The sequence below is a fragment of the Anabrus simplex genome, chromosome 4, assembly GCF_040414725.1.
Source record: "Anabrus simplex isolate iqAnaSimp1 chromosome 4, ASM4041472v1, whole genome shotgun sequence".
NCBI classification, from domain to species: Eukaryota; Metazoa; Arthropoda; class Insecta; order Orthoptera; family Tettigoniidae; genus Anabrus; species Anabrus simplex.
Window position 1 is genome coordinate 61,579,153 of NC_090268.1, and position 25,656 is coordinate 61,604,808.

General features: G+C 39.4%; 1 protein-coding gene across 1 annotated transcript in view; it reads left to right on the forward strand.

Annotated features, from left to right (window-relative positions):
* The window catches only part of dikar, a 293,245-nt gene that overhangs the window by 61,044 nt on the left and 206,545 nt on the right, over positions 1–25,656 (forward strand). The window contains exon 4 of the mRNA XM_067145083.2: positions 14,448–14,579. Within this exon, the coding sequence (XP_067001184.2) occupies positions 14,448–14,579 (132 nt within the window). The remainder of the gene's footprint in view (positions 1–14,447; positions 14,580–25,656) is intronic.

Sequence of the window (25,656 nt, forward strand, 5' to 3'; positions counted from 1 at the left end):
ATCAAGGTTAACTGCATGCAGGAATGGGCCTTAGAATATTTTGTAACGCAGCAAGGGTTGGTGCTTCTGAATTGCGAATTGGCGGGTAATTCGAAATCCGATTTTTGAGTCCCAACAAATTTTGTCATTGTTCAAAACTGCAGCGGGTATTTTAAATATTTCTTCTTGCCAACTTGATGACCAATATACCCGGAGGCTTGGAAAATTTGGTTGCGACACTTCTTTGCATCCGTGACATATTGCGAGCTGCCCTGTTCAGGAATAACTGGCCCACACTTCCTTGTAGCAGTTAGCTCCATTGTGCCAAATTTTCACCTTTCTAATTTCGCAACTACTAGGGCTGCAATCTTGTGTACGTGTCGTTCGAATAAGCCTCTTAAATTTCGACATGGAATTACACCATCCATTGTACTGGCATAATCCCGCAGGTTCCAACTTGTCATGTGTAGACTTGTAAATGTTGAAATCTTTCGTCAGCTCAAGTAATTTCCAATGAGTATTTCATTGTCTCTATATTCATCAATTTATTTTGCTATACCAAATCATGGTAAAATGTGACCAATCCATCACGGGTACAATACACGAATAATATGTGCCATCCAGTAATCCATGCACTCTAATTTTAGGAGAGAATGTAAAGAAAATTGGCTTTACTTTGTTTTATTTGCAAGAAATTAATCTTACATTATGTAGGCCTTCTCCAGCTTTTTCTCAGCTACACAGAGAACTCTCGAATCATGTATATGTTTTTAGGTGTAGAAAATGAGATAATTTTCTCTTCTGCATTGTTCAAAATTTTAATTAATATTTTCCCATTAAAATTATTCGCCATTGCTTTGGTTACAGTCTCTCTTTAAAATTCTGATAAGCAACAAACCTTTCTGTCTACCAGAATGGTGTCATTCTTCCGTCTATGTGACGTACACTGTTTGCCTGGTTATGGTGTTGGTTTTTTGTTCATGAAAATTTCAGATAGAACCCCCAGTCCAAAAACTACATCCATGTTTATGTAAATTTATTGGGTAGGCAACTCGCTCTTCAGAATTGTAATGTGGCTTGCATAAATTTGTTGAGTAGGCAACCCGCTTGTCAGAATTGTCATGTGGTTTGCGTAGTTTCCCTTGATATTTGTAATCGGCTAGTTTCGCCCATGTGTTTCAGTAATGTGTTTTAAGGTGTAATTAACATATTTAAAGGCTCATGGTGTGGGTTACTGTAGTCACGTCCTAGTTCGTGAACCATTTGCAACGGCTGAGTGGCCTAGTAAGTGGTCCTGAGAGTCGGGATACCAGTTGCTATGGAATGGGAGTGGGCATCTCGGACATATTCTTAGTCATGGCCCTCCTTATGCTCAGGCGGCTAGGACTATACAATCCACCAGTGGTCCCTAACCCGTTAAGAGGAGAGATCCTCACTTGGACTATGTGTAAGTAGAGTATCATCCTGCTTCACAAATTTACCGAGCTCAGAGCATTTTAAGCAAGGCTCGGACCTATGGGAGTAACGGAGTACCACTCCCATTTGACAGGCAAGGAACTCCTCGGAAACAACTTTACGAACGAAATGGAATTCGATGGGGAGCTAATCGATATTAATGGGGCTTATGGAGGAAAGAAAATAGAACTGGCTGAGTCAGCAAAGAGGATGCATTTAGATGTGCTAGGAGTAAATGGTATTCGGGTTAGGGGAGATAATGAGGAAGGGATAGGAGACTATAAAGTGTACTTGACGGGTGTTAAAAAGGGAATGATAGAAAGTGTGGTAGGACTGTTCATCAGGAATACAATTGCACGCAACATAGATTCAGTTAGGCATGTAAATGAGTCAACGATGTGGGTAGATTTGGCAGTTGGAGGAATTAGGACGAGAATTGTCTCGGTATATTCACCATGCAAGTGTGCAGATGAGGATAAAGTTGACAAGTTTTATGAAGCATTGAGTGACATCGTAGTCAGGGTCAACAGTAAGGATAGGATAGTGCTATGGGCGATTTCAATGCAAGAGTTGGAAATAGAACTGAAGGATACAAAAGGGTGATTGGTAATTGTGGGGAATATATGGAAGCTAATAGGAATGGGAAGCGTTTGCTGGACTTCTGTGCTAGTATGGGTTTAGCAGTTACGAATACATTCTTCAAGCATAAGGCTATTCACTGCTACACATGGAGGGTACGTGTACCAGATTCATAATAGACTATATCTTAAGCCACTTCGAATTCAGGAAATCTGTTAGGAATGTACAGGAACCTGAAATACTGTAAATTTATAATACCAATATAGTTGGTCTGTTATTGAACATTATAAATTTTCCAGCTAACTCATTCCTGGTTGCCAGCGTTTCGCCCTGGTGTGCTAAGTTGGGCTCATCAATTGGTAAATAGCACACCTACCAAGACGCATGGCTAGTGCATACCGTGCATTGGCACTTCCGGTGGCTCCTATTAGCCTATGCAGTCGCCTCCACTGCTGCCAACTTGACTAGCTACATATAGAAATCGCGAGATATAATCATCAACAGTCTAACCTCGGTATAAGTATCAATAATGGAGGTTCCCATATCCAAGTAAATGATCAATCGAGATATTCATAATCAAGTCGGTTTTCAAGCTCAGTGGTGAATTAAGGAAGTAGACCTTCGCTCCAGCCCTCACTCAATTTAATGTTATAAATTTCTGCCTTTATTTTGATATATGCATTACTATAACCGTATTCTTCAGTGTTTGCCTGTGTAAATAATTCAGCTCCCTTCTTGAAATTTGTTATTACGTGTTGGGTGTACATGAAACCATACTGTAATAATACACTCAAATAATTATACTACATGCTGTAGGTCAACAAGAATGCACAAAGGTTAAGTCTGCAAACCATACCAAAGTTATGACAAGACAAGGTTAGGTTAGGTTGGTAACAAAATATCCTTCCATTTCAACTGAACTGATCTTCATTGAGGAGGCAACGTTGCTTTGCTTTTCGGTGGAATTCTTGCAGATTTTTCTTGTTTTTTATACATCCTAGTTGAATTCTATACATACGAAATGGACGAAAGAAAACAGTGTTAAAAAATACTGTGTTTGTCATTTCACACCAACTACGTTATTAAATGCATTATTCGAACATGCCACAATTCTACTTGCCTAGTATTACTCAAACAGATTTAGAATCCTACAGAAAAAGAAAATGTTTTACTTACTCCCAGAAATGCAACACTAGTGATTTTCACAATACGGCAGTGGCAGTATGTTTAATCTCGTAAGTCATGAAAAATTCATGACTATGTAATGCTAACCTGCTAGATTAACAGTAACTGTAAGACGTCATATCAGCAAGTAGAGTCCCTAAACTGTATGGTTAGCAACACAGAATGGAATCCATCAATTATAAAACAGCTATAAATTACTACCTGCAGTATTAACAGGGGAGAAAGGGTAAGGTTGTACCCTTAGTGTATAAGCTTACATGGCAGAGAGTATATGTTATGCCTAAAGTGGAGACAACAGATGTCATGTTTGTGAGGATCATTGCTGCCTTGGGCTAGTGGAGGTACTGTATTGGTAGGATGATTATCTAGGCCTATATTGAAGATGAATGCCTCTGCTGTCAAGACCTATTGTTCACACTTGCACTGTCTTCTGGTGTGGGTTAGAACAAATTTGTTACTTTCATTCACCTGCCTGTCTGTCTCAGTCTCATCCCTGGCTTTGACAATTTGAAAATGACCGAGGTATGAGTGATGCTGGTAATGCCATTCCTTATGCAGCCATTTCCTGTTATATGATGGTGTGAAAATGTTGCACCGTTGGTGCGGGCATTTCAGTGGGCTCGGCAGACTGATGTGTAATAGCAACCTCTGGCTTGGTGAGGAAAGCACCGGGCGGAGTTGGCCGTGCGGTCAGGAGCACGCAGCTGTGAGCTTGCATCCAGGAGATAGTGGGTTCGAACCCCCCTGTCGGCAGCCCTGGTTTTCCATGCTTTCCCCATTTTTACACCAGGCAAATGCTGTGGCTGTACCTTAATTAAGGCCATGGCCACTTCCTTCCCATTCCTAGGCCTTTCCTATCCCATCGTGCCATAAGACCTATCTGTGTCGGTGCGACGTAAAACAAATGGAGAAAAAAAGAGGCAAAAATTGAGGAAAGCAAAGGGAAATTACCTCACTAATTTCCCTAGTAAGCTCTTCAGAGATGCCTGGGCCATCTGTGGCGGCTGATGGTGGAGCTGTTGGGGTCCAAACCAGCCTCTGCACTCTACGACAACATTGAAGATGAAAGCCAAGTTGAAAATCAACACATCAAATGTAGCTTAAATGGTAACTGATAAGAGTTCAAGATTCGAAAGGATTGAATGATTGATATTGTGTAGATTCCTGAGAGGCCTGTGCAGGTCTTTCTATTTGACTCCCATGGGCGACCGGTATGTGTGGGTGTATATGATGATTTTATGTATTTAATCGTATCAGAAACATACATTATACTTACAGTTCTACAGGACAATAACAAATCTGGTACTATAATTATTAATCATTTCTGATGATGGCAGGTAACGATGTGATTTAAGCTCTTCATAAATACAAAATTAACTAAATGTGATGTGACCAATATGCAGCTAATTCACATGCTTCCTTGGTAGTGTCGATCACATTCTGGAGAGAGCAAGTAGTTGGACACAAGTTACAAACAAGGAGATGGTTCAATGTCTGTTCCTCGTCACATTCACATAGAGTGGAGTCACAAACAAAACCCCACTTTCTCATGTTGGTTTTTGTTCTTCCAACTCCTGGACGCAACCTGTTGAGCGTCTTCCATATTGACCAGCTTTCCTCGTGGCCTGGAGGAAGTTTTTCGGAAGGCGTCATCCATCCTGCAAGGTGACTGGATCTGGAACGCCATGAATTCACTCTGAATTTCGATGGTGATTCAGTGAGGGTTTCAGTTGTATGCAGAAAGCTTTTCCTTGATTTGAGCTGTTGGGTTGCTGGATGGTATGATGATAATGAGCTAAGGAGAGGGCGAAACTCATTGTTATGCACATAGTCTACTCCTACCTTGAATAACACCGAAGAGTCTGCTCAAGGCTTAGCATTGCTGTCCAACTGACAGATCACTATTAACAGTGTCACAGGTCCTTGCTCTGGATGAACACTGCAGAATTGGAATGAAAACCAGGACTTTGGCGTGCAATATGGTGATTATAAATTGTACACCCCCCTCTCTCATACCCTCCCGACCAGTATTCTGATGGTGAAAATGTACACCTCTGACGCGATTTGAACAAGCTCACCACAGTGTCTGATGAAGGACTTGACACCTTAACGATCATGGCCACCAGGCAGGCCATTCAAAAGGATGAGGAGAGCGTTTCCAGGAGACAGATGGGTTCAACTGTACTGTACTGTACTGTAAATAATAATAGAATTAGATGAAAACCAAGATTATCATTTTAGGCTCAGTATTCAGTTTTCAGCAAGAGAAACCTTATATATAAACCTGTACAATTCTTGCAAAGCCCTGTGGATTATTATGAGCCAAGTACAAGAAGGCAATAAGAATAAGGCTAGGATATCACCTGCAAGTGACACGCTGTCTCATTGCTCACAGGCTTTGTGAGAAGTGAGCAGGGTCAGGGATTTTTTCTATATACATTGAAACCTCGGAATGGGAGTAACTTGGGCTACGAGTGTTTTTCAAGACGAGCAAACATTTTAAATAAATTGTAACCTGATAAGCGAGTGAGGTTCCGCAATACGAGCGTCACGTGTGCCTACGTTTTTCCCTCCCCTGTTCGCGTCTTGAATGGATGAACAAGGTCTTTGGTCCTGTAGTGAAGAAGTACCTCTCAGGAAATAATCTGCCGCTCAACGTCTTGCTGGTTATGGACAATTCTCCTGCTCATCCTCCAGGCCTTGAGGACGACTTACTGGAGGAATTCAACTTCATTGAGGTTAAGTTCCTTCCTCCCAACACTGCTCCACTACTCCAGCCTATGGATCAGTAAATCATTTCGAACTTCAAGAAGCTATACACCGTAGCACTATTTCAGCGATGCTTCGAAGTGACCGAAGTAACAAACCTTACCCTCCAAGAGTTTGGGAGCAATCATTTCCCCAACGTGAACTGCCTGAAGATCATCGGTAAAGCCTGGGATGGAGTCATCAAGAGAACTCTCACTTCTGCTTGGGGAAAGTTGTGGCCTGACTGTGTTCTTGGATGTGACTTCGATGATGATGCTTGTTGTTTTAAGGGGCCTAACATCGAAGGTCATCGGCCCAGGACGTGACTGAGGGGATTATTGGTGACAGTGAGCTGGAGGTGAATGACGTGGACATTCAAGAGCTGGTGGAAGAACATAGCCAGGAACTGACCATCAACGAACTGATGGACCTGCATCGCGAACAACAGGAGGAGGTTATGGAGATCTCGTCCGCGGAAGAGGAGTAGGAAAAGTCAAAGGAATGTCTCACTTCAACTGAGATTCTGGAGAAGTGCACAATGTGGGCAACGGTGTAGAATAACACCTCCTTAATAAGGCTGTTGCAGTGCGAGCGATGAATCAGTTCAGTGACAATGCATTGTCATATTTTTGTGAAATCCTCAAAAAGAGGCAAAAGCAACAGTCATTGGACAGGTTCCTCGTTAAAATTGCACGAAAAGAAAACAATTCCAGTGGTGAGCCAACAGACAGCCCTGGTGAAATTCGTGCTACACAGTAACTCTTCTCATGTCATCTCTCGTCTCCCTCACACCAATAATGATTCTATTATAAGGAAATGTGCACTTTAATTTGTTTTACGTTATAGTTTGTTTTAGAAGTGGTATGCGAATAAATATTTTTGTGTTGTGGACGAATCATGCGCTTTTCAATTGTTTCTTATGGGAAAACTTCCTTTGTATACGAGCGCTTTGGATTACAAGCATGTTGCTGGAACGAATTATGGTCGCAATCCAAGCTTCCACTGTATATATATATCGTATGGCTTTACAAATACACAAAAAAATCTAATTCAAATGGAAGTCCAGATTTGACAACCAGTACAGAGCACTCGGAGTCACTTGGTGTAGAAGCCTTAGATTACCGTTAAATGCTCAAAGTGGGCACTTCTTAACAATGTGTTCCATTGTCTGCTCCTCCGCTGTCACAGTCAGCAGATGAACGGAATACACAAGATTGAGTGCAGCAGAGCGTAGGGTATTGGTGTTTGCACCCCAGGTACTTCCGGCAATCTTGCAGAGTAGATTCACTGTGGAGACAAGTTTCTTAGATAACATGATTCATTGTTGTTTGAATGTCAAGGACTGATCCAGAGTGATTCCTAGATATTTTGGATGGTAGATATGCGGTACTTCGGTTCCGTCTAAAGTCACATGTAGCGTCGTATGGGCTGCTTTATTATTTAGATGGAGTGAGGTAACCTCACTTTTATTTGGGTTAGGTTGAAGTCTCCTTTTATGGAAGTCGTCACTCAATTTCGTCAGATCACTTGTCAGTACATTCTCACAGTGCATAAGATCTTTACTCTGGAAGACTAACGCTAGGTCGTCTGCATACTGGAGTTTCAATGAGTCACTGTCTGGCATATCATGAATATACAAGTTAAACAGAATGGGGGCCAGAACTGATTCCTGAGGTAGGCCATTGTTTAGAGTCCTTCATCTGCTAGTGGTCCATTCAGAAACACCTTAAAGCGTCTGTCAGGATCATGTTGTTCACTAGAAACGCCAGCTTTTGACATGGGATGATTTCAGTAAATTCCGTCATCAAGCCATCCCTCCACACAGTGTCATAAGCTGCTGTAAGGTCCACAAAAACTACAGCTGATTGGAGACGACGTTGAAATCCAGCTTCAACTAGTTTTTTTCTAATTGTATGTTTACCAGAACTCTCCCACCGTATTTATTATCATAGGAAATGGTATGTAGCACATTATATAACATCATTGTAAGGTTTATATGTATGTCTAGCAGTTACCCACCTCTTCACTCGCGTGGATTTTGTAATTTGTTAAAACTACAGTTATCGTTCCTCTGTACTGTACTATGACATTAGGGTAAATTGTACATTTTTAATGCTTGGAATAACAATAATGTACATTTGACTTAATATACATTGTCTGTCAGCCTACATATATACAGTAATAAAGTGTGATTAACATTGCACAAAAATCGTAAAATCATAAAAATAATGAAATATGCATTTGCGTACTCTTGGTAGAACTGTTGGGTAAGAGTACGCGATGAATCCGTCTAAGAGTTCGCACTTAAGAAATCATCTAAGCACAACGATCACATACGAAAGCACTGATCCCTTCATAACCAGAGCATTCCTCATGCCACCACTGATCACAAATACAACACTTGATCCATTCCTCAGCAAAATTTTCACCACAGCCAGCGCAATGAGTTTCTTCTTCCTCTCTCGATGTAATTCGCTTTTCATTAACCTCTGCTGTTCTTGATGTTGACTGTTGGGAACTTGCTGGTTTATCGGTGCTACTTTGCTTTGAATATTTCAGAGTTCTTTTTGTTTTTATCTGACTCTTTTCTGTTGCTGCTGTTAATTTTGTCTTGAGCTGTTTCTTGTAGGGGGAATCAGAAAGAATTGCAGACCTTGGACCTAAGGCTCTTCTTTTCTTTGTCGACTCATCCGCTCATTTAGGCAGGGGGTATAAAGACCGCACACTGACACGCTCTGTGACTTCTTCAGAGTTTTGACGACCAGGAACTGTAGGTGGTGATGTCTGAGTTTGAACAGAAATCCTATCTAGTGAGCTACATGGTGGAGAAGTCGACTGTTGAGGTGCAGTCTCGGGCTGTTTTGGCGTAACATTATGCGACAAAGTCTCACTTTCTCCCGAGGTCACACACTGTGCTTGAATCTCTGTCACTGTGGCTGGAAGGTAATCAATGTCTGTAAAAATATCTGGGTTGTAGGGGAAAATTCCAGTGCAAGCAAAAGATTTCTCAGCCAGAGGAATTGTTGCAACTTTACTGTAGGCTCTTCTGAAAAGACCGGTTATGACGGTCTTGCATATAGGTGTCCCAGGATTGGCTACCATGTGTTGTCTACTTCATCTGCATAAGCAGATTTTAAGGGCCCAAAGAAACACCTGTCCAAAGGTTGAAGCTTATGAGTGGTGTGTGGAGGAATCGAAAACAGTGTTATATTGTTCTTTCTTCAGAATTCCACTGCTTGTAGTGAGCAATGAGAACTGTGGTTGTCAAGGATCAAGAGCACCGGGTTGTCATTTAAGGCCTTAACATGATGTTGGAAATGTGGAAGCCAGTTATTACCATTCATATAGCCTGTATCTGACATTAGGGCGAGTGAAAGAGGTGGTGCTTCTCTGAAGTGTTCTTCATTTCTTTTCTTTCCTGGAAATATAATTGCGGGAGGAACATAAACTCCTGTAGCACTAGTACAGCACACTACTGTAACCAGTTGCCCTCCTTCTGCAGATGAAACTTCGCATACATTTTTCTTGCCTGTTGCAGCTAAAATTTTCGGCGACTTATTTGGGATGGATGAAATGCCAGACTCATCCATATTAAGCACCCTACCAGGAGAAAAATGTTTTTTTTTTCATAAATTTCCGTGAGGTTCTTGGAAAAAAAAAAAAAAAGAGACTTACTTGAGTCCTGTTAAATCCCCGCGCTCTTGCCAAACTGCACTGCTCAGGGTTTCGAACACTGAGCGTATGGCGTTTGCAGAAGGCCGAGAACCAGTCTTTCCCAACAAGCTTCTTTTCTGGGTTAAACCTTTCAGCAACGTCATTTGCTTCAGCGTAAGCATAGGCAATTTGCATTAACTGCTTCCTTGTAACTCCGTAGAACGTATCTTCCAAGTCCCTGCAATGGTCTGCTAACTCTCTCTCCATTTTTTCAGTTAGCGCTTTCTTATATCTCCCCAATGATTTAGGCACGGTTCCCTAAAACAAGAATATTATAATTAGACAAAAGAGACTAAGAATTGAACTGAATTCTCATTCTACTCCTTTTCATGCATTTAGTCTGTTATTTGTTAATTTATTATTCCCTTGGTTGTCACTGAGGCTGCCAATGCACGATGAGGAACGATCATCATACCGTAAGTGAAGAATAGGATGCAATGAACTATTTGAATTAGCTTATGGGACTGGTCTTATTAATAATAATAATAATAATAATAATAATAATAATAATAATAATTGCGTGAGCCTACACCTACACCTACGTCTTCGAAACTGACACCAAATAGGGGACTTGCATGTGAAAGACACAGTTCTAGCCCCCCCCAAAGTCTTTCGTGGCAGAGTAGTGACATCCAATGATGTTAACACCTACACCAAGTACGCGTAAATTATTGAGCTTATACATACACATTTCAGACGTTTCCTTAGAGTTGCTTCATTAACACCCATGTCTCTGGCCACCTGTCGCTGCGAACTCCCTTGTTCGATTCTCCGCTTTGCTTCCTTGAGATTTTGTTCTGTGAACACCAGTTTGTGATTCGACGTTCTTTTATACTTCCCCATGGTGAAGATTCTCAAATATGGCATCACTTAATAAAGACACAAATAAATAAATAAATATAATAGAAGAAAACAATTCAATCATTTCCTCCCATAAAGAAAGCAAGTGTCAAAGGTACTCACACAAGCGTGTAAGAGTTTGCGCGTACTCTTGGGCTTCCAACCAGTGTGCACTCTTGGCCCCATTGCAACAGATTTAAATAATCATCGCTAGATCGCACCACTTGTCAGACAAGCAGACAGCATGTATACGATCAGCAAGGCTATAGAGTGCACTACTTCATAATGGACTGAAATTACTCCTGGTATGTGTTTAAAATTAATGCTAGTTAAGTAAGGAACCAAGAAAGAAGTTTATTAGAATGTACGAATATGATATTTACCTGTAGAAATCTAACCACTCGAGGTAAAACCACAAACTTTTGGGATACACTCACGATCGCTAACAACTTCACTGCACGACCGTCAAAATACAACTGCAGTGTTCCCAACTACATGAAAACAACTATGCATACTCTTAGACGCTGCAAACTCTTAACCCCCCGTTACTCTATCTGAAAATCCCTAAAGTATGGAGTTTCATCTACCCTAGAAACTCTTTGTAAACCACTTTGTGGTACATGTGAACTGTACATGTGAAAAACAGACTTCTCTCAAGTCAAAAACAAACAAAAAATACATATTTCCTTGTTTTTACAGGAGCCTCCAAATACATATTACCACGTCTGTAAAATCTTCAATATTTGAGATATAAGTATCCCTATAAAAAGAATTCAACCCCTTTTTCAGCCCTTCCCCCACCCTCAGCTAAGTGGATTTTCCATATAGAAAAAATACATGTTTCTTTATTTTTAAAGGAGATTCCAAATACCAATTTTCACGTCTGTAACATCTTCAGTTTTTGAGATGTAAGTATCCTCATTAAAAAATCAACTCTTTTTTCACTTCTTTTCACACCCATTAAGAATAAACATGTTCCTGTATTTTTAAAAGACTCTCCAAATACCAGTTTTCTTGTCTGTAACATGTTATTTTTTACATATAATGTACATATGATATAGATGTTGATTCCCATAGGCAATCTGAAATATTTGTCCTGAATGAGTAAATTTATAATACCAATATAAATGGTCCGTTATTGGACATTATACATTTTCCAGCTAACTCATTCTTGGTTGCCAGCATTTCGCTCTCGTGTGCTAGGGTGGGCTCATCAGTTGGTACCTAGCACACCTACCAAGACGCTGGATAGTGCATACCATGGAGGCCACTGCGTAGGCTAACTGGAGCCACCGGCAGTGCCAATGCACTAAGAGACTTGGTCTCATTACCAAAAATTGATGCCTGCTTGGCCATCAGATGATATAGATGTTGATTCCCATAGGAAATCTGAAATATTTGTCCTGTATGAGTAAATTTATAATACCAATATAAATGGTCTGTTATTGGACATTATACATTTTCCAGCTAACTCATTCTTGGTTGCTAGCACACGAGGGCGAAACACTGGCAACCAAGAATGAGTTAGCTGGAAAATTTATAATGTACATATACCGGTACTCATTTCAGAAATACACCCGCCTTTTAAATTCTTTTCAGCCTCTTCAGTGTATTTGCCAAAAACAAAAAAAATGCATGTTTCTTTATGTTTAAAGGAGATTCCAAATACCAGTTTTCACGTCTGTAACATCTTCAGTTTTTGAGATGTGAGTATCCTCACAAAAATAATTCAATTTCTTCTTCACTTCTTTCCATCCCTCTCCCACCTTAAGTGGACTTCCTGAAAACAAAAAAATATGTGTTCCTTTATTTTTAAAGGAGATTCAGAATACCAACTTTTATGTCTGGAACGTCTTCGGTTTTTGAGATGAATTATTTTTAATGTGGATACTTACAACTCTTTTTCCACTCCTCCCCAAAAAGTGTGTGTGTTTGTATTTTTAAAGGCAATTCCAAATACCAATTTTTCACATTTGTGACCTTCAGTTTTTGAGATATAAGTATCCCCATAAAAAGAATGAATTTTTCACTTCCTTTCCCCTTTTCCCCTTAAGTGAGTTTTCCGAAAACAAAAATGTACGTGTTTGTTGATTTACAAAGGAGCTTCCAAATACAAATTATCATAACTGTAACATCTTTAGCTTTTAAGATATATGTATCCTCATAAAAAGAAATCATCCCCGTTTTAACTCCCGCCCCCTCCCGAAGTTCATTTTCTCCAACAATGCGTGTTTCTATACTTTTAAAGAAGATTCTAAATACCAATTTTCCTCATGTGTAACACCTTCACTTTTTTATATTTAAGTATCCTAATACAAATAATTCAACTAACTTTTCAATTCTTTAACCCCCTCTTAAGAATTAAAAAGTTAGGTGAATTATTTAACCCCCTCTTAAGTGTCCGACTTGTTGGCTGAATGGACAGCATACTCGCCGTCTGTTCAGAGGGTCCCGGGTTCGATTCCCGGCCAGGTCGGGGATTTTAACCTTGATTGGTTAATTCCAATGGTTTGGGGGCTGGGTGTGTGTGGCGTATCCAACATTAGAAATCATCCTAGGTAGGGCCCTCATCTTCTCAGACATGCAGGTCGCCTAATAGGCCATCTACTAGGAAAAGACCTGCACCAGGCCTCTCCATAGGCCATACGCCATTATTATTACCCCCTCTTAAGTGTTTTTTCCAGAAACTAAAAAATACACGTTTCTTTTTTTAAAAGAGTTTAAAAATATCAATTTTCGTGTCTGTAACCTGTTAAGTATTTGGGATGTACCGTAGATATGCTCATTTTAAAAATTTGCCCCTTTTATCAGTTCCCCTTAAGTGAATTTTCCAAAAACAAATTTTCACTGTTTCTTTACTTTTACAGGAGATTCCAAATACCAGTTGTCACATATGTAACATGTTACTGTCCTGAGATATACTTTAGATATCTTTTTTAAAAAATTCACCCCCTTTGTCACTCCAGTTGACCCCCCCCTCCTACCATTAATTGGATTTTCCACAAACAAAAAAATATGCGTTTCTTTACTTTTAAAGGAGATTCAAAATACCAATTTTCATGTCTGTAACTTCTTTAGTTTTTTAGATATAAGTATCCTCATAAAAGGTGTTCAACCCCTTTTTTATCCTTTTCCACCTCCCTTAATGGGATTTTCCAAAAATTAAATAATACGTGTTTCTTTATTTTTAAAGGAGATTCCAAATACCAATCTTTATATCCGCAAACTTTTAAGTTTTTGAGATATAGATATACTCATTTAAATAATTCATCCCCCTTTTCACCCCCTTACCAACGGTATATCCAAAAATCCCCCCTTAGTGAGCAGCCGCATTGTAATATAAATTTATCCCCAAAATTTAATTTCTTTATTCCATTAGTTTTGGTTTGTTGGTGATGAATCGGTCAGTCAGGACATGTTATTTTATATACTTAGTTGTTCATACTCTCAACACTAATTCTTTCCTTTTCTTTATCTTACGCTTTATCTCAACAGGGCTCCATTTTAATGCATTTTCAATTTAATTTGACAACACATTTATGTAGACTTATTTTTTGTAAATAGTTTTAGCACTGATGATGAACCAGTTGGGACATTATATATATATGACAGTGACCCGATCATAAAAAGCTTGTATTATGTAAAATTCAACATGGAACATCAAATAATTCCTAGATTTGAGGGTGGACAATTACAGAAATGTGGTTTGATATTGTTCTGCATTTTTTGTTGTTGCCAAGTTTACTAACCTGACTATTACAGTATGTATTATTTGGGTACCAATGAATTATACAGCTGATCTCTAACATAACCGAAGCACTTTATAATTTAAATCTATTATTGTTGACAACAATAATTTTGAAAATGAGAACATGATTAAAATTAAGTTAGTTGCTATAAAACATTTGATCATTTTTGAGCTTCTAACGGGTGTGTCTTCTTTTTAGGAATATGGCCGTGATAATCCATTCAACACTGACATGGACTTCCAATTCTTACCTTTGCGGACCAAAGTAGAAATTCTCCATGCTCTCTGTGACTTCCGCCTAGATGCTGATGATGTACAAGATGTTCTTAAGGTAGGAAATTATTATTCATTATTATATTTATTCCCCAGCTTATTAGGTAATTTAAGCAACTTTAAACTCACCTTATAAGAATGCTGAAACAAATCATTTTTTGTGCTCAGTTTTAGCAATTATGTTTAAAACAAGCAGCAGGAAAATTCTTTCTGGAGAATAATCGGGGTGGGGAGGGGTTAAATCAGGTGAACTCATAACTTAGTAGATCCCAGGGAATCACTGGACAGTTGGAATAAATATTTTTTAAATCTTCTCAAGGTGAAAGGAAATCTTTATGTTGTAGTGTCAAACAATCGAGTTCGTGGGGAAGAACAATGATAACGGTGAAATTACACTCTAGAAAGTGGAAAGGATGATAAATAAAATCCATTGTCATAAAGTGGCAGGAATGGATAAAATTAGACTTGGAATGGTAAATTATAGTGGGAAGGCACAGATAAAATGCTTCATCGAGTAATAAGATTGATATGGAATATTAGTAAGGTGCTCTGTGATTGGATGAAAGTAGTCTAAAAAAGAGAACAAGAAGGACTGCAACAACTAACAATGTATTTCATTGATCAGTATACTAGGCAAGGTGTTCATTGGCATTTTGGAAAGGAAGGTGCGATTAGTAGTTGAAAGTAAGTTACAGTGGAACTTCATTAGTACGTTTTCGAACGGACTGAAAAAATTTGACATCAAAAGCGGGAAAGGGTACTTCGAAAAATGCTATACTGTATTAACAGTGTGTAAAAATAATTTTTTAAAAGCGCATCATAGATGTGCACGTGAGGTTGCTGACCTTAAGAATTAGTTACGTGCACTACTACAGTCACAACATAAACCTAGGTTTGTCAGTATCTTACAGGAGAAATAAATGACAATGTAAAAATGAATTACAGTATATGAACTTCAATTCTATTAATACATCTTACCTCACAGTCGAACACACACATTTACACTGGTTTGGAAATACATTTGTATGGTTTATTGCTTTCTTGGTTTTAATTTAAAAATTATACTGTCCAATCTGTTTAATAAAGTCATTACTTCATCATCAACAAAACTACACATGTATCGCTTCACTTTTTCCATTGCCTCCATCACTTTTGACACCGTGGGAACTGGCTCATCACTTTCATCCTGTACTGACGACTTTTCCATCTTTTGTTCTTCAAGTTTTTCATATATTGTCATAGTTTCTCACACTGGAACATTGTCATCAACGTTGATGTATGTTTTAAAAGTGACCTCTCCTGCTATTCTTCACCCTCAGAAAAATCATCTAGCGTAACATCATCGGCGCAAACACGACAAAAGCCGGCTGCATTGAAGCAGTTCTGAATAGTGTTTAGCTGCATAGTGTCCTAGGGAGCCTTAATGAAATGCACGACATTTAAGATGGTGACTTTTCTTGTCTTTGATTCCACTGCAGCCAATCTTTTCTGTACCAGCTTCTTACAATACTTCTGCTTCATGCACCGTATTATGCCTTGGCCTAACGGCTGTAGCTTACTCGTGCAGTTAGCTGGGAAGAAAATGATCTTTGTTTCCCAAATTAGGAACATTTTGGGGATGAGCCAGGCACTGATCAATGAAGAGTGCAATTCTCCTGTTTCTTTTGCCAAGCCTTGCATCCCATGCGCGTAAGAAATCTTCAAATACTGCAGAAGTTATCCAGGCTTGTGTTAGAAGTGTACTTGCATGGAAAAGATAGCACGTTCTTGAAACATCACGGATTGCATACTTTACCAATAATCAGTGCAGAGATGCCAACTTTCAAGAAAGGCAATTCTTAATGCAGCCGTTCGGGCACGAGGGGGGGGGGGGGGGGGGGGGGGGGGCTCGGTGGCCGTATATTTTTTTTTTTTTTTTTTTTTTTTTTTCGAGATCTTACTAACTTACATATCATTGAAAAATCAATGAACACTATACAATTCAACCAGATATTCAAAGACTAGCATATAAAGAGTGTATGATTCTTACCTGCTAGGTGATCTGCAGTACATATCTGAGTGGAGATTGAAGGATCATTTCTATTGTTGAGTACTGTAGTTGCTCCCTGAGCAGCTTGTAGTTGCTGTTTGGTAAACGTACACTGGTGACATGCTTTTCCTTTTGATATCATGTGCATCCTTTGCACTAACAGAGCACTTAACAGTTTGGTGTTCATATTAGCATGGAACTCAGTCTTGTTCTTCCTCACAATGCGCAACTGAAAAATCGCGGCTACACACACTACAAAACACGTGTGAATGAGATTTTGAGGAACACAGTAAACAGGGCCATTCTTGCGAGTATTCCTCCCTAAATTTTTGAACTATTTTTGGTTTAATACTTAGCCTCACTGATCACGGTAACGTCACCACACATATTTTCGTGCACAAGAAATTACTTCATTATTTCAAACCTTTCGCATTTTGTAACACGATTAGCATGTATCCTAGAAGAGCAATATATGTAAATTTGGCAACCAAAATCGCAATAAATACTTCTTCAACCATCAGCACACAGTATCCGCAATGAAACGGAGCTTGTTACCACTTTGCCGCTAAGACATAGACAAAAGAACTCGCATACATGCATGGAGGTGTGGTCATGTGACGAACAAAGACAACAACTCCACAAGATATACCACTTCATGGGTGCCTATTTTTCCGGTACTGGAAGCACACACTGCATTCGGCACGTGAAAACTCGAAATATTCATAAATGAGGGATAGGAAAGGGGTATAAATTATTACTGAGAAATCTGAAAATAATATTCTGAGAATTCAAGTTGTAATGGCATTCCTTGTGTATCCCTTTGCACACTTCATACACTTAGATTTAAAAATCAACAAAAAAATCGTAATTTGTGGTGTGTGATTCGTAAAGGGGTAATTGTGATGGGTAATTCGTAATTATTACGATTGAATCGTAATTGTTGGCATCTCTGTCGGTGGTACCAACTTCTCATTTTCACTTTCATTACAGTTCAGGAGAACTGTAAGCCTTTCCTCGTTAAGTTTGCCACTATGACACTTGGCACCCTTAAAATCCATGGTTTTATCTGGAAGCAGATGAGAAAACAGCCCTGTTTCGTCTGTATTAAAAATATCATCAGGAATATACTCTTTCAAAATTTCAGAAAGCATTGTAGTTTTCCATTTTTCAATAGTTTCGCACATTGTAGTGTCATTATCCAGGGCAGCAGCTTCGCTGTGTACGCATCTACAAACTAGGTCATGTTGATTCTTGATTCTTGTTGATTCTTCTTCGTGTTGAGCCATATATCACTATATGTCAATCCAGCCATTAGATACTTTAAAATCATCTTAAGTCCCATCTTCTTTGCAATAAGTGTTGCCTGAGCTCAAACCACAGTACTGTCTACCGGCACGTTTGAAACTCACACTTGCACAAACCACTTTAGAATAGTTTCTTCTAATTCTGGAAACTGGCCCTGGCGATCTCGTTTTCTTTGAGCGCTTTTCCCTTCTTCAAAAGCAGTTTCAGTTAGTTTACATTTGCTGACAATTGTATTTCAAGTTGATGGAGGAATGTTTAACTTCCGCACTACATTCACACACTTCATATTTGGATTGCGATCCACTTCTGGAAGGATTAGTAGTTTTTCAGTGTCTGTTATTTGCATCAGTTTCTTCCTCTCTATTGCAAACACGTGAATAAAGCCCAGATGAAAATAGCCAAGAACACTATATCACTATATGGCAAGCTATCATCACTGAATGAATATATGACACTACAGGGAACACCCTGTGCCAAGCTTTGACAATCACTTAACCTTGGCCAGAATGACACGATCTGAACCGACATTGCTCGAATGAAGTTGTTGGTGGTTACGGGAAGATTAATACAGTTGGAGTGGAACAGAAATCAAACTCATAGTACCTTATGAGCAATACTGATGTCTATACAAGTGAAGATTACCACAACAGAATTTGACAAGCCGATGCTTTAAACAGCAATTGAATGCCGATCGCTCTAATACTGTACAAAACAAAGCAATGTGAAGGTAGACATCGGCCGTTCTCTTGACTCGTTTCCGAATGCTAGCGGAGAAAACCGAACATGTGTGATGTCATGAAACGAGTCTGTCAATGCTCTAGGGCATGTTCCAAAATTTACAACATAAAATGCATGGCGCCTGCTGTCTGTAAGGGTAATTAAGCTTTCTCTCTCGCCCGAACACACATCCCATCATTAAACATGCGCGCATGTGCGGTTAGGGACACGCAGCTGTGAGCTTTCATCCGGGAGATAGTGTGTTTGAGCCCCACTGTTAGCAGCCCTGAAGGTGGTTTTCCATGGTATCCCATTTACACACTACACACATGCTGGGGCTGTACCTTAATCAAGGCCAGAGCTGCTTCCTTCCAACTCCTAACCCTTTCCTATCACATCGTTGCCATAAGACTGTGTCAGTGCGACGTAAAGCAACTTACATAAAATCAGCTTCATGGTCCGTATCGCACTTCAATAGATTCACAATTAAGTATTTATTTTCCACCTAGTCGATACAATGATTGCTTAAGGCAATTTTTAATGGTCAAAAGTGGTACATGTTTCGTATATTATCAACATCTTCAGCCACATAACACTGTTTAGATGAAAAATGTATAAAATTGACAAAGTAATGCTTTAGAGGAAGTGTCCTTAAAATTAATGTTCCTCTAAAGCATTACTTTGTCAATTTTATACATTTTTCATCTAAACAGTGTTATGTGGCTGAAGATGTTGATAATATACAAAACATGTACCACTTTTGACCATTAAAAATTGCCTTAAGCAATCATTGTATCGACTAGGTGGAAAATAAATACTTAATTGTGAGTAAAGCAACTTGTAAAAAAAAAATTTTTTTTTTAATGTTGTAAAGTGAACATGCAGTGACTGCATGTTGAACTCGTCTGACAAATGCACAAGGACTGGCCAAAATATTGGATGAAGAAATAAAAATTTGAACATAGTAAGCGAGAGCGCAAAAACTTGCTTAAGCAATATTTTACATAAAATTTAGTGCTTTGGGACCGGGAGTTTCATAATTCGACGTGATTAATGGGAAAATGTGTTGCTGAGGAACGTACTAACGAGATTCCACTGTACATGAAAATCAGTGTGGTTTCAGACCACAGAACGGCTGTTAGGACCAGATTTTCAGTATGTGCCAAGTAATGGGAAAATGGTACAAGAGGAATAGACCATTACATTTATGTTTTGTAGATCTGAGTCCAGTCCAGGGAGCCAAGAATAACAGCCGAGTGAATTTGTCATGCTGACCACACGACACCTCATAATCTATAGTCCTTCGGCGTAAGCAGCAGTCGCTGGGTAGGCCATGGCCCATTGAGGCTGTTGCGTCGTGGGGTTTGGTTTAGCTTGGTTTTAGATCCAAAGAATGCATATGACAGAGTGCTGAGGAAATAGATGTTAACCGTATTGAAGGATTAGGGGATTCAGGGCTGGAGTGGGAATGTTTGAATTAGTTCTTGGTTCAGGATACTTACAGAGATTAGACAACACTGTTATCTTTCACCTATGTTCTTCAGAGTTTACATGGATCATTTACTGAAAGGTATAAAATGCCAGGAAGGGATTCAGTTGGGTGGAAATGTAGGCAGCTTTTGCCTATACTGACAACTTAGTCTTAATGGCAGACTGTGCAAAAAAGCTTGCAGTGTAATATCTTTGAACTTGAAAATAGATGCAGTGAGTATGTATGATATCAAAATTAGCATTTCCAGGACTTACGTGATGTCAGAATGGAAGAAAGCTAAGGGGATTCAGGGGCATGTTAGGAATACAGAACTGGAGTAAGTGATTCATTTCAAGTATTTAGGATATACATTATCCCAGGATGGCAGTGTACTAAGTGAAATTGAATCAAGTTGCAGCAAAGCTAATGCAGTGAGCTGGCAAATCTGATCAACGGTATTCTGTAAGAAAGCAGTCAGCTTGTGGATGAAACTATCTTTACACCAGTCTTTATTCTTTTCCGACCCCAACGGTATTACGTATGGAGGCCTAGGGAGTCTTTAATTTTCACGCCCTTCGTGGCCCTCGTCTTCCTTTGGCCGATACCTTCATTTTTCGAAGTGTCGCACCCCTTCCATTTTTTTAGTGTTATATAGAGGACGGATGCCTAGTTATACTTCCTCTTAAAACTATAATCACCACCACCACTAACCTCAATTTCAATATGTCACAACTAATGAAATTGAAGCAACCTCTTGGTCGAGTAAAAGGAGCGTTAACAAGAATAATGAAGTCAGTTACAGCTGACACGTCAAAATCAGAGGCAAAGGTTACAATTAAAGAATGTGAAGAGCTGTGGAATTCTTTTGAAAAAATACAAATTAAAATAGAGGAAACAGAGATCACTGATGAAATTGCTGCAGTTTCAAGAGGAATGTGAAGGAGAGCTTGATCTATTTGGATCTATTTATTTCAGTGCAGTTACACAATTACAAACAATAATAGATGAAGCAAAGGATGTTCAAAGTAATTTGCTAGCTCAGATGAACACTGTCGTAAACAACGCCATTCATCAACAAGAAGTTCCACAAAATCATAACAGAAGAATACAGAAATTAAATTACCAGAATTCAACGGCAAATTCACAAAATGGTTGCTTTTTAAAAACAGTTTTGAGTCAACCATTCATATTGATACTAAACTAACAAATATTAAAAAATATCAGTATCTGATTGATCTTCTGCAGCACGAGGCACGCAAAATCATTCAAGGTTTTAACATTTCAGTAGAAACCTACACAAGTGCCTGGAACTTGCTTGCAGATACGTATGATAATCAAATGATGATAATCGGGACATATCTAGATGCACTTTTCAAGTCTCCTACAGTTTTTAAGGAGAACAAATCTGAATCACTCAGGCAATTATAATTTCATATATAAACTCTCATGGCTTCATTAAAAGCAATGAAGTAACCTGTACAATCTTGGGATACATCGGTTATTCATCTAGCGAGGAAGCAGTTGGATTTCATTGAGCAAAGAGACTGGCAGGAAAGGGTGAAAGGCAACACTCCAGAGAAGATGCCCCAATGTTGGACAATTTCTGGAAGTTTTCAACCGAACGTTCCCAGCCGTATATGCTGTCAAATCACAACAAAACCAAGGCATTGAACACGAAGGCAAATCCGAAGGACAAACAACCTAGCAAGAAGGTTGTTGTGATGACTCGGGCAAGATGTAATCTGTGTGGTGGAAGTCATCCCATTTTTAAAAGTGAAGTCAGAATTAATTAAGCAATCGGTTTAAGACAGAAGGAAACTGCTTTGAGAAAAAGGACGGTGTCATAACTGTTTGAAGCCTAGGACACATTGCAAAAAATTGTAGAGGATCAAAATACTAGGAATGTGCACTTCCACACAACACACTTTTACATGCTGAGGAAGATGACAGACAGAAACAAAATGTTAAAGAGAACCAAGTGCCCATAAACCTTTATGTTGAATCTCAGCATTCACCTGTTTCTCTCAATGTGAGCTTGGCGAAAGAAATAACATCGCAAATACTTTTGTTAATGGCTTTAATTGACATGAAAGGTTCTCATGGAAGAAGAGCGACATGGCGAGTCTTATTGGATCCGGGATTTCATCCGAATGTAATAAAAGATCTGTATAAGAAGCTTGGTTCACCGAGTACCAAGAGAAACACACAAATCATTGGAGTAAATTGTTCCAAAGTGGAAACAAAAAGGATTACAAGAGTACAGTTTGTTTCAATGAATGATGGTTTTGATGTGGAAGCAGAATTTTCGATTTTGCCAACTATAACAGGACGATTGCCACTGTTGGAGATCAAGAAGAACAAGATTATTATTCCAAAGGATATTCGCTTGGCAGACCCCACATTCAACAAGCCTGGATATATAACATAATGATTGGTGCTGGACTTTATTGGTAAATAGTCATAGGAACCCCCAAGAATGAAGCTGAAGGACAACCAGCTCTATTAGGCTATTAGGCTGGATTATAGGCAGTGAAGTTCCTGAGAATAACAGCGATCAACAACTGCATGCATGAAAATCAGCAATCAACATTTATAAAATCAGAGGGAAAAATTCTGGAAACATGAGGCAGTTCCAGAAATTCAGCATTACACATCAGAAGAAGTAGTATGTGAAAGACAGTTCATGGACGCAGTTTCAAGAGATACAACAGTAGATTCCTTGTAAAGCTTCCTATCAAGCCGGATATCATCCTCGGAGAATCAAGAATACACGCATTAAACAGACTAGAATCATTAGTCAAGAGATTAAGCAGACACCATGAACTCAAGACTGCTTATCCAGATTTCATGGATGAATATCAAAAACTAGGGCATATGAACTTGATTGAAACAAACTAAAATCAAGATGTACCAAATTCATACTTCATACCCCATCAACCAGTGGTACATCCAGCTAGTGACACTACAGAGGTCAGAGTGCTGTTTGATGGCTCGGCAAAATCTTCACTTGGGACATCACTCAATGACAAGCTCATGACAGGACCTAATTTACAGTGAGATCCTTTTCACATTGTACTTCGATTTTACAGCCATAAGTACGTCATGATATCAGATGTGGAAAAGATATTTCAGCAAATCCTCATCCAGCCTGAAGATCAAACCTTACAGCAGATTTTGTGGAAAGAGGAATCTTCAGCCTCTGTGAGAATTTATCAGTTGTATACAGTAACATATGGAACAGGAAAAGCACCTTACCATTCCGTGAGACATCTAAATGAATCAGTTACTCTTCATGAAAATTAATTTCCGCAGCAGCAAAGGCTATTCGCGATGATTTTTATATGGATGACTGCTTAAGTGGAGGAGACATTCTAGAAGACGTGATCAGGCTACGGCAGGAAATACAAGATATTCTCAAGAGCAGTGGAATGCATTTGAGGAAATGGAGGTCCAGCAGCAAATAGATCTTGCAGGGTTTGGAGAGTAAAAGCGACAAGGGGACATCACTGATTTTAGAAAAAGGTGAAGTTAGTAAGACTCGTGGACTCTTTTGGGACTCAGCACAAGATTGCCTTTAGTTTCGAGTTGAGCTGGCATCACCAAGATCCAAAAGAGAAGTTGCCTCCAAAATCGCACATATTTTTGATCCTCAAGGATTCGTGGGTCCAGTACTGATCAAAGGGAAGTTATTGATGAAACACTTAAGGGTAGATGGTTCGAATGGGATTAGCCATTGTTCTCAGAGTACCTTTAGATTTGGAACTCGTACTGTCTGTCATTAGAAAGACTGAAGAACATCAGAATCATGAGAAACATAAGTCCTGAAAATCGCTCTGGCGCTGATTTGTTTAGATTTAGTGATGCTTCAGAGAAGGCTTTTGGGACCTGCATTTCTGCTGTTTGCCAAACGCAAAGTGGTCTCTACATTTCCAATTTACTTTGTGCGAAGACTAAAGTAGCTTCTTTAAGAACCATTTCATTGCCAAGACTCGAATTGAAGGCAGCCCTTCTTCTTGCACAACTCGTCAAAACAACAGTGAGACCTTTCAAAGAAAAAATTGGTCAAATCATACTATGGAGTTTTGGGATGGATCAACACTGAGCCAAGGCTGCTGAAGACATTTGCGGCAAACAGGATTGCAAAGATTCAAGAGGCCACTGATGCAACCACCTGGAAGCATGATCCTTTGACTGAAAATCCAACTAATCTTCTTTCAGCAGGAATTACTTCAGCAGAACTCGAAGACAAAAACATTTTGTGGGAACGAGCCTTCTTGGCTTCGCATGCGATGTCAGTGACCAGAGCCATTCAGAAGAATTTGAAACAGAACTACCAGAGCTGAAGGTGGCAGCCGTTATGTTGACAGCAACTTCAGCCAGCATTCTACTGAATAAATTTTCATCATTGCTGAAGTTATGCCGTATAGTAGCATATTGTTAAAGATTCGTTTATAATTGCAAACTGAAACCACTGGAATGACAAAAAGGTTCACTAGATACAGAAGAAACTTGTAAAGCAAAGAAATTGGTTGTCAGATGGACACAATTAGAAGCATTCCCTCAAGTACTACCATGAGAATGACAAAAATGTTCACTAGAAATACAACAAACTTGTAAAGCAGAGAAACAGATAGTCAGAAGGACATAGTTAGGAGCATTCCCTCAAGTACTACATTGCTTAATTAATAATCAAGATCTTCCTAAGAAGAGTTCTCTAAAGTCACTCAGTCCATTTCTGGATAGTGACGGATTGATTAAGATTGGAGGAAGTCTTTGTTTTTTGGAGCTAACATCAGAACAGAGGCATCCTGTGCTTCTACGAGAAAATCATCACATCACCAGAATGATCATGGAAAATGAACATCATCGTCTGAAGCATTGTCCCCCAGAGCAACTGCTACATGTAATTCGACTGATAAAATGTGGAATTAAAGAAATAATACAACTACCAGAAGACGTTCTGGATCCCTCCGAACGGAAGTATACAGGCCTTGTTTGTTTCGCTCTACTAGGGAAGCCAAACGGGAGCATATTAACATTTGTAATAAATTAATGCATGCAAATAACCACTACGTTAATGCAACTAGGAATTTGGAGCAAGAACATCTAACTTATTTGCAAGATCTAGGTATAGAAATAAATGATCAAGTCCACGAACCTACTATGCTGGTGTAGCAGGGAGAGAGGTGATACTTCCATGTGGCGCGTCCCAGGTGGCGGATAGAGGGGTCCTAACCGGCTTGCCAGCGAACTTGAGGGAAATAAAATACCTCTCGCGGACCAAACACCCCCCCCCCCTGTGGTTGGGGATGCAGACAAAGAATACACCCACGGTATCCTCTGCCTGTCGTAAGAGGTGACTAAAAGGGGTGACCAAGGGATGATTGTATTAGAACCATGAAACTACTTGTGATTAGTACCACCACACGGGGAACATCATGGGTCGCTTTTACTTGTGTGTAGTACCACTATGTTAGGTACCAAATAGGTTTGTGATTAGTAGCACGCAGGAGCACCGTGCGGTCAGTTCCCCACTTAGATTGGACTGTCGGCTTTTACAGTACCTGTAATTAGTACCACTATATGAGCGACACCATGGTTCTGGCTTGCCTG